This window comes from Hevea brasiliensis, chromosome 10, assembly GCF_030052815.1.
Source record: "Hevea brasiliensis isolate MT/VB/25A 57/8 chromosome 10, ASM3005281v1, whole genome shotgun sequence".
In the NCBI taxonomy this organism is placed as follows: Eukaryota; Viridiplantae; Streptophyta; class Magnoliopsida; order Malpighiales; family Euphorbiaceae; genus Hevea; species Hevea brasiliensis.
Genome location: NC_079502.1, coordinates 93,363,027 through 93,374,210, shown reverse-complemented (window position 1 = coordinate 93,374,210; position 11,184 = coordinate 93,363,027). Strand labels below are relative to the sequence as shown.

At 29.5% G+C, this 11,184-nt stretch overlaps 1 protein-coding gene across 1 annotated transcript; it reads right to left on the bottom strand.

Moving 5' to 3' along the window:
* Positions 1-1,769: 1,769 nt before the first annotated feature.
* On the bottom strand, positions 1,770-2,765 carry LOC110670520 (cytosolic sulfotransferase 5-like). Its single transcript, XM_021832591.2, has one exon. The coding sequence runs from the start codon at positions 2,763-2,765 to the stop codon at positions 1,770-1,772; it is 996 nt and encodes a 331-aa protein (XP_021688283.2).
* Between the last annotated feature and the right edge of the window lie 8,419 nt (positions 2,766-11,184).

Genomic DNA, 11,184 nt, shown 5'->3' with positions numbered 1-11,184 from the left:
CTAATGTCAAACAAATACTTAATCTCTAATTTGTTCATCATACTCAACTAATCAAATTTTGAACCAAATCCATTTTAGTGAATTTTTGTCCAAATTTAATACATTATGAATTAAAGAAATAAATATATAAAATTTATATATTTAATATAAAAATGATAGATCACATATAAATGAAAAAAATAATCCTCAATTTAATTTAGTAAAGCCTTAAGCTTAAGCAAAGCTAGGTGGCAGTATATTAGGTGACTAAGGAGAGAACAAGGCAAACGAAAAATTATTAGGTGCACTTAATATATAAATATTATCTTCCATAATTATATAAAATTTATTTTTTAAGAATAATTTATATTTTTGTACGAAAGAAATTTTTTTTTTTAGTGTTATTAAGGTGTATGAAAATATTATCGCTTATTTATATTATTTGGTGAAATATTATTTATATTAATATTTAAAAATTAAAAAAATAATTTATAAAAGGTTATTCCTCTTAACGAGATTGAGAGAGTATTTTAACAGGATTAAAAAGATAATATTAATATTTTAATATTTAATAACTAAGTCAATAATTATTTTTATCAAATGCTTTTATTTTAAATTATTATATAAATAATTAATTTCTAACGGTTAATATTTAACAATTAACGACTATTAAAATAGTTAATATTGCTGAATAGACCTTAAATTTACTAAATATAATGTCCTATTAATGTGTAACAAATTTCCTTAATTTGAATAAAATGACCAAATATTAATGCAAATTTGCTTACTATTGATTATTTCAAAGATGAAAATTGGACCCCATGTAGCTAGGCATCATTTACCATTTACCAATCTCAATCAAACCAAAAATAGTCGGTGAATATTAAATCTATACTACATAGTCAACCCATTCTGAACAATGAATTAGTGTCTAAGATGATGATTGATGACTAATACACCAAGATCAATTAAATGAAGATCAATTACAATAGGTAAATAAGTCTTATCTACACTTAGATATATATATATTCAACTAATTCACACATGCCACATTATATAAAATTATGATTATATTATTAGAATTATAATAAGACCTACTTAAATTTATAATTTATTAACTTTTTATTGATTGGATGTATACACCTAGACGCATATAAGAATTTTCCTACAACAGTGACCGTAAAGCTTCAACCAAAGCCTATGAAGTCAAAAACAAGGAAAAATCCGTAAGAACAATGCAAAGATTAAAAAAAAAAAAAAGCATTGTTACCTTCAGATAATAAGCTATAATCGTTCTAAAATACCATTTCATGAGCTAAAAATTGTCATTCAGCCATGAGCAAGGAAGAACAGCATTATCAGAGGAAGAAAAGAAGCAAAAGAGTTAGAAAAGTGAAGTGAGTGCCAAGTACAAATTTGTAGGCAAGTATACCTTGAAATCAAAATGAATCAATAGACCAAAACAATTTAAGTAGTTATGATAGAAAAATTGTAACCGTTGACTGTACTAATTTTCTTTCTTATTGATAAGAATAAGATTCCGTTAATTAAAAAATTTTATGCTTATCATAGACAACTTCTAATAAAAAGTTCAGTGTTATTGCTTGGAATTTAGAAATGATCAAACAAATTATACGCAAAGAAATTTAATTATGGCTAGGGTGCCATAGCATTGTTCTACATAACTACTCAACTCAACTAAGCCTTTATCCCAAAATACTACGTACCAAAGGAAGAAATTGTAATTGCATGAAGAGAAGAAAATAAGGAAATATGCATGACATATAGTACTAAACATTCATCTCAAGATCAAGGCCTGCATTTTGTAGTTTCATGAGTGCAATTTGATCAAGTCTCTGGCTCATCTCGGGGGTGAAATGGTTCTTCCAATCTCCAACAGTTCCCATCCTGAAAAGGAAACTATTTGGCACCCTGCAAATGGCACCGTTTTGGTTGACATCCAAGTTCTTGAGCCTCTCGAAACTGCATCTCCGTATCACCTTCTCAATCTCCTCCTCATCACCTTCCTCAAATGGTTTTCCAAGAAATGAAGCTAGCTTCTTCACCTGCAGCATAGGATTACTCTTGAGATCTTCATACTTGATGAAGAGTATCTTATGAGGCATTTTCAAGTTCTCTGTGCAGTAAGACAAAATATGGTCAAAGAAAGGTCCATAGACGTGAACCCCATTGCAGAAACTTTCAAATGCCTTCTCGAAGGGAAATGGGTCCTGCCCAGGCCTCAGTATTTTATTGAAGAAGTGCCAAAAAGACACTAGAGTGTCCTTGGAGTTCCTAGTTATATAAACAATCTTGCACTTGGAATTTTTAATGGAATCAGGAAGGGTATTATAAGGAAGATGAGTATGAAAGAGTCTGGGTGATGGCATGCCTAGGCCTCTACCAGACAGATCAGGATGTGAAGCATCTTCGTAAACCTGGACCTCCAAGGTTGGTACATAAAAATGAGAAATATTTCTAACAAGAAGGTCCTTCTCCTCCTCTTCCTCGTCACCACCTAGCTGCTGGCGGTGGGAGGATTGGCGTCCTATAATGGAGACACAAAGGGCCTTGAGCCAAGTTGTGCCAGTTTTCAGGAAGGAAGCCAAAATGACATCATCATCACATGCTTGGAAGTGGGATTGGAAGGCTTTTATGCTTTCTATTTGATGAAAACCATACCAAAATCCTTCCCATTTGAAAATATCAGCGACATCCCAAAAATTTTCTTTAGGAAGCTCATCAAACTCTTTATGGTTCAAGGAACTGATGGGAGCTGAAGCCATCTATGACTATTAAGGAATTAAAGGCTAAATTTTGCACACAAGCTACTTGATTACTAGCCTTCGTTGTGTAAAAATATATATAGAGAGATCAAGTGCTCTGGTTTTAAATTATTCTTAAAATTATTTTCATCCATACGTATTTGAATTCAATAGTATTTTCGAGTTTTGAGAATACATGGGGTAGGTACCTTAGAATTGCATATCATTCATTTGTTTAAAGAATCAAATGTTGACAAGAGACAACTTCATAAATTTTTTTTTACTGAAAGATAGATAACCCCTTAAAATAATTGACGGACGTAAAATTTTAATTTAAAGAGATTAAAAATATATAATTTATAAAAATAATATACATAAAATAAATAAAATTAGATAAGAGAAATTTTTTAAAGAAAATTAACTTGCTAAAAATTAAATAGAATTACTGTTAAAATAAAGATATAATAAATGTTTAGTAGTATTATGAATTTTGAATATATTAATGGTTTAAAATTAAAAAATTTACCTAATTTATTTCAAATCTATTATTTTTAAATCATTGTGAAAAAATTTTAATCAAAATTATAGATTAAATAAAATAAATAATATGATTTTAACTTATAAAAAAAACTTTTTTTATTATGAATATGATTAAATTACAATAATAACAATAATATTATAAGAATAAAGTCACAAAAATTTCAAATTGATGGAAAAAATATGAAAGAATTGATGGAAAAAATTTCAAATAATCATTAGTCTTGCAATATTTTAAGCCAAACCAAACATGCTAGAACAAAGAAATGCCTCTAAACTCTATGGACTTGGTCCAGCCGGCAACTAATAAAATTATCATTATTCACTTGACTCCCAATTAACTTGAATATATTCCCATTAATAGGAGAGTGACACATTCTAATTCTATGAGAGGTTCTCTATTTGTAGTTGACTTGTAGCCCTTGTTACATTTATTTACTAAAAATTAATTTTTAAATCATCTGATAGATATTTTAATTATTCACTATTTATTTATAATTATATATAAATATCAAATAACAATTTACAATCCCACTGAAACACTTTGCCCTATAATAAACCTCTCAGGCGCTAATAGGACTAAACCTAACCTAGTTGACTAGGAGATACATTTTAATTTTTTTTTAATTTTTCTTGTAAAATAATATTTTTTATTGTAAATAATAAATATTTATTTATTCAAATGTTGTCCTGCCATTCATAGCATGTGCTTTTGAAAATATTAACCCGTGTTTTTTTATTAATTATAAGCATATATGATTATTAAATAATAATTTTATATTTAAAATATTGTGAATAATATGATAGCAAAATATTGAATTACGATAATTATTTTTGTTGGTTTATAATTGGATTATGGATCTATAAATTACTAACTATTTTTAGAAATTATAAATTTATTGATGATGTTGAGAGAAAATTAAATAAATAAAAGGAAATTTTATAATTTGATCCCTAAGTTTTGCTTATATTGCTCTTTATTTTTAGATTTTGAAAAATTAATTATTTAATATCTGAATTTTATATTTATTATACTTTAGTTCTTGAATTGTGTACTATATCACACTTTAATATTTATAATTTTAATATATATAACAATTTAATCTTTCTGTCGATAGATAAAATTATTGTAAATATTAAAATTACACTGATTAAATTGTTTTATATATAAAAATTAGAGGGACTAAATAATTCATTTTTCAAAATCTAGGGATTAAAGTGTAATATAGTATAAAACCTAAGGATTAAATAATTAATTTCTCAAAATTGAATACTAAAGTATAATATAAGATAAAATTCAATGACTAAATTATAGATTTTCTCAAATAAAAATATTTGAAGCTTTCAAAGAGAAAAATTGAAAGCTCTTTCTCAAGTAAAATCATCCCTCAATTTTAAGAGTTATTTTATTTTTTTTTTTCTCTCTCAATTTAATTCACTCAATAAAATAGTTCAATTTTAAATCAGATTTAACCAAATCTCAATTACCATATAAATTACAAAAAACAAATTTTCATTAATTTAATGCTTTAATTTAAATACAAAAAATTTTATTTTAGGAATAAAACTAACTCCAAAAATTTATTTTTGTAATCTTTGTAATATCATTGCACTAAATGGAAGCCGTTTTTTTCTCTTCTGGCAAAATACAAACAATTTGTAGCGAAGAATTTAACGTTTATCATTTTCACCATATCATAACTGAGATTTTTCTTGTCATCCATCATGAATCTAAAATACATAATATACAATAGAACTCTTTTATTAAATACATAGATCTCATATATTTTTATATTAAATTCATAACAAATAATGTCTAGATAAGAATTTTCATCATCACTAATAATAATAATAATAATAATAATAATAATAATAATAATAATAATAATGGCAACTTTAAATATTAAAATTCTTAATCAATAATTTGAAATAAAATGTAAAAATAAAATTAAAAGCTTAAATAATCCGTAATTACAAGTTAAAAATCACCAATTTACAGGCAAAATCACAAATGCACTCAATCAAATCACATTGGACATGGCAATATTTTGTAATCTCAATTATTCAATTTCTAAATTCATTTTAGTGCACTTTCTCTTATAGTTTCTATACTCATCATATACTTTAGCAAATGCAAGTTCAAGTTCCTCTACATTAGGAGGTTCAAGAGAGTTTACCTCATTATCACTTTCTTCTTCCTTTTGTGAACTTTCGACTTTCTCTTCAAATGCCATCATACAAAGGTGAGCAGTCTCCTTGTCACTTGATTTATCATTTGAAAATTCTTCACTGTTACTCCATACTACTTTCATAGCTTTCTTGCTCCTGTCTTCTTTTCCTTTCTTCTTTTTGAGCAATGGACATTTGGGCTTGATATGTCCTGGTTTGTGACACTCATAACATACAATTTCTTCTTTTGAATCCTTGAAACGTTTATCCTTGGGAGTATACTTTTTCAAGAATTTCTTGTATTTACTTCCTCCCTTCTTGAAAGCTCTTTTGAATTTCCTTGCAAGCATAGCCATTTCATCATCATCATTACTTGAAGCACTTGAGTTGTCACTTGACTCAACTTTAAGTACAACTCCTTTCTTCTTATCTTCATCATTATTTGACTTGAGAGCAATGCTTTTCTTCTTCTTTTGCTCATTTTCAACTTCATCTTTCTTATATACCATCTCATGTACAATGAGAGATCCAATGAGTTTATCATAGGCGAATGTTTTAAAATCCTTGGTATCTTGGATAACTATAGTTTTTGCTTCCCAAGATTTTAGAAATGATCTAAGAATTTTTCTTCACAAGTTCGGCTTCCTCAAATCTTTTACCAAGTGCTTTGAGAAGATTAACAAGATCGATAAACCTTGTACTCATATCTGCAATTGATTCTCTTGGCTTCATTTCGAATAGCTCACAATCTTGGATAAGGAGGTTTGCTTTGGACTCCTTGACGACATCCGTTCTTTCATAAGTGACCTCAAGCTTATCCCAAATTTCCTTAGCAGATTGACATCCTGAAATACGATTGTATTCATTAAGGTCAAGTGAGCAATGCACAATATTAATAGCTTTAGCATTTACAGAAATTTTCTTCCAATCATTGTCATCATATTCATCTTCATTTTTAGGAACTTTAGTATTTCCTTGACCATTCTTTTGAGGAATATGTGGACCATTTTTAATAATTCTCCATGCATCAATATCTACAAATTGCATGAAATTTCTCATTCTCACTTTCCAAAATGAGTAATTAGTGCCATTGAAGAGTGGTGGTCTAGTAATTGAGTAGCCTTCAGCTAGTGGTGCGGGTAGACCGACAGTGTTGCTAGATGAACCAGCCATTGGGGATCACTCCAAGTTTGTGACGCCTTAAGCAAGAGAGACAAGCTCTGATACTAATTTGTTGTCCCAAAATAATCCAAGAGGGGGGTGAATTGGACAAACAAATTTTCGACCCTTACTTGTAGCCTAATGAAAAATTATGGCTTTGTTCAATTAGGTGCTCCTTTATATATAGTGAAAGTGATATGTGTTTCAATAATGTGTCCCTAAATTTCAGTTCAAGCTTCAATCAATATTTATAGTAATTTTTGAAATAACATGTATTACAAAATATTCAACTAATTTTTCAACCTACTCAATATATCTTCAAGCATATCAACTCAATCTATTCAATCAATATTTAATATAATGTATAGAAATTAAATTACACAAAAGTAAAGAGATTAAGGTTAGAGAAATCAAACACAATGATTTTTATAGTGGTTCGGCATAACTAGCCTACATCCACTCTCTTAAAGAACCCTTTTTGAGTCTTCTCTCCACTATTTGCTTTTTTAAAGGTAAGAGACCAAAAACCCTTTACAACTTTTTCAACACCAAGCTTTTACCAAGGTAGCTTGAACCCTTGACAAGTGCTATCTCAAGCACTCACACTATCAAGCTTCAATAGGTGCTTGTACAATCGCTCTTGAATGCAATTTAATGTTTTAACACTCACTCTCACTCAATACAAATCAAATTATAAAGAAGAGATGAGTTGATTTGCCAATGGTAGCTCAAACACTTTAAAGCTCTTGAATGAAAGCAATAAATGAAAAATCAACATTGCAGTGTAATTGTAAGCTTTCATCAAGTGTAAAATGAAGTAAAGAATGTGTATTTATAGTCTCAAATCATTTTAAACTGTTTAAAACCTTTTTGAAATGTTATATACTCTGTTCTAGGCAAAATAGCTGTTATTTTGTCTTTTTGTATGAAGTTGAATAACTTTGATCATTTAGCAAACTAATGAAATTTTTTACGACAGTAGTAAACTAGTTAGCAAACTAATATTTTAGCAAACATATTAGCAAACTAATATTTTAGCAAACAAGTTAGTAAACTAATTTACCAGATGCCTGTTTCAAATTATAATCCTTAAAAATCTAATTTAGACCTTAAAAAAATATATATTCCAATAGCAATATCCAAGATCATAATGAGAGAAAATTTTATAAAGTAATTGAAAGAAAAATAAATTTTGAGCTCCATTTGACTAAAACTTTCATCTATTCTTTTTACACAAGTCCTGAGATTTAATTTCTAACTCTGTGACTTTCATACCTTTACTTTGAGTTTTAGCTTTCATAATCTTGTTCTTTCTTAACTTTAATTCATCTTGAGATGCCTTTTAGTGCTCTTCCTCCTTTGATGCAACCTCAAAGATTTTCCATGAATAAGAGAAAAAATCTACACATCACTTAAAATTGAGTTGATAAATTCTATTTGAGTTTTGTTATCATCAAAATCAATGCTCATTTTGAACTACACGGGGTCAACATGCTTATTTATAAGCCTTTTAGGTAACTGAAACCATAACAAAGCCCAATTTAAGGGCTCAATCTCTAGTAAAATTACATGTTTGTAGTTAAAAAATTAATCATTATTAATTTAATACAAACTCAATTATACAGTCTGCTAAAATCTACAACTAGCTTTATGGCAAGTTGAAACCTATAACCCAAATCAAGGGCTCAATTATACAACTTGTCCAATCTTGAATCCATTTATACATTCTTATGGGTAATTGTCGCAAAGTATTTTGCGATCACCTGGACGAAAGCTCTTCACTGAAGTGGGAAAAGTGAGGAGTTACCCCTTTAATTTTGAGGGAAATTAAAGAAAACCATTTGTGAAAATAAATTTAAAAGAAACCACTTCGAAAACAGAGACTCTAGGTTCGGGGTCCGCATACGGGCGGGGAAGGTGTTAGGCATGTCACACCTTACCCCTCTGTAAGGCATAACATGATCCCGTAGAATACCTAATGAACTACCGTGCTTCACCTACCGATAACTCATTTAAGTACCCTACAAGGGATTTTAAAACAATTTTGTTACTTTTGTTAAGTGGTGAGCATTTTCTAATAGGTATTTAAAACATATGATAAAAGTAAATCTAGTTAATATTTTTAGTCCATTTTATTTTTTCGCAAATTTTATAAAAATTTTGACAGAGTCCCCTCTGTATTTTAAGAAAACAGTTCTTCAAATACCTGTAAAAAGCACTTCTAAAAATTTTTCTCAACAACTACTTCAATTTCACAATCAAACTCAATCCATTTCAACAACTCCACAATCATTTCAATCAATTTCTCAAGTTCAAAATTTAATAATCCTCAAAATACTAGCAATACATTTCATTCAAATTAAATAAAATAGTTTCATTCATATTTCATTAGAAACAAAACAATTTATATACATCATTATAAAATTTACATTAAGAGAATTTCAAACTACAATATATATTACAACTTTATACAAATTTTATACAAACTGCTCAAGAACCATTTTTACATGTCATACATTTATGTGCAATATATAAATCAAAAGAAATATTTATAGTTAGGGTATAAATTATACCCGAAGACTTTAAGCTGATAGCTCCTCACACCTCAGCAGCTCAATCTGCTGCTCCTCTAGTCTCTGTATCTGCGACAGCAATAGAAGCTATCGCTGAGTACTAGGACTCAGTGGTGCACAACATACTAAAATAATCTTTATGCAAAACTTAAATCACATTTATTCAAAACTTTGGCTGAACATGAGAATTAAGTACAAATCATGCATTATGAGATTTTAAATGCAAACCAAGTTCATTTCAAAGTATCAAAACACATTTCATAAAACCCACAGTTAAATCATGCCATTCGAAACAAATAAAATCTCAATAGCCAGAGGCTAAAGAGAAATCACATCACAAGGCTAGCTAGCTCAAATATATGGATATCCATTCACATCCTCTTCTACTGGCACACCTCAACACTTCTCCAGAGAAGGAATCAAAATTTGAAACTAATTACCCCCACTAGTCATGCTAGTGAGGTGTTCAAATATATGGTCATGGCACTGTGGTTTCAAAACTTATCTTAACAATTTGCTAAACATTGTCATTTCAAATATACACAATAACTTTCAACAATTTAAGTCAAAACATCATAACTAATGTCACAAATAAATTTTCAACAATTCAAAGCAAATGTAAAATACATATTTCATTCACTTTATCACTACATTTTAAAGTATAGTGATGTTGTGCACAAACCTCAAGCGAGTCGCCCCTTAGCCTCGACTCAGTTTCTCGGGTTCCTTCCCGATATTCTTTTCAACTGAAACACACAATTTTACAAAGTTTCAGTACTAAAACTTAACATAAATTCAAAATAAATTTAGCCTCATTTTTACCTAGCTCTAACGTGCTAAACTCGCCGTTCTTGAAATTTTGTGCTTCGTGTTACTATTCACTATACTATTCAAGTCAATTTGTTGACTTTCTAAGGCTTAATACATATGGGAATTCCAACTTCACCCACATACCACATTTTGGTCATTAAATTTGTTGGTTTTGGTCATTTTCTCAAAGCTTAAGTCCTTTTAGCAAAATTGTCAAATTTTTAGTTTTGGTGCTCCTAGTTGCACTGTTCCATTGGTAATTTTACTGTTGGAATTTGACAAAACTTCCTTCATAGAAAATGTTTCTTATTGTCTTAAGTTTATTCTCATTTTTGGATCACCCCAATTGGATTTTTTTAGCTCAAGTTATGGCCATTTGAACCATGGCTGCCGGATTGGAAACAACCCAGATTTTCTGGGCAACTTTGGTGCTGGTAGTTTTGGGTCACCAACTTGGGGTGGCCAAATGACTTGGTTGCTGGCAGAATTTGGGTTTATATTCTTCATGAAAGTTTTAGGTCTATATCTCATCTAACCACTGGTAAAATTTCAGGTCATTTGGACCTGCCTAGCTCGAGTTATGACCAAATGAACAAACACTGTTCATTTGGTCAGTTTGTGCAGGGTAGCCTGCACTTTTCCAACTTTGGTCAATTTGTTCACTAAGTTTTGGTCACTTTTTGGGCATGGTTCCTAAATGAAAATTGTGTCATTTTATGTCTATTTTCATCCCCAATTGGTCCCATATCAATTGAACTTGTAAAATTTCATTTTTGATCCTTCAAAGTTGACTTGGTCATGCTGCCAGCAGCATGACCACACTCCCTCCGAATTTGATTTTAATTCCAACCATTCCAACACAACTCATTTGGTCCCAAATGACCATTTTTTTAACTTCAAAAATGGTCATTTGGTCCCAAATGACCATTTTTAACTTCAAAATAGGTCAAACATATCATTTACCAATTTCTCATAATTTTGCCTCCCAAACCCTAGGTCCAAACCCTAACTTCCATATCTTACTCACTTGTTAAATTCTAAATGCATTTTTAGTACTCATACCCTCACTTACACTTAACCACTTCGTTATTTGTATCAAAATTACCCATTTCAACATTAGTTTGCTGCTGGCCAAAATTCCTAGGGTTCTAGATAGGCATGATTTTGCATGTTTTCATGTATTTCTAACC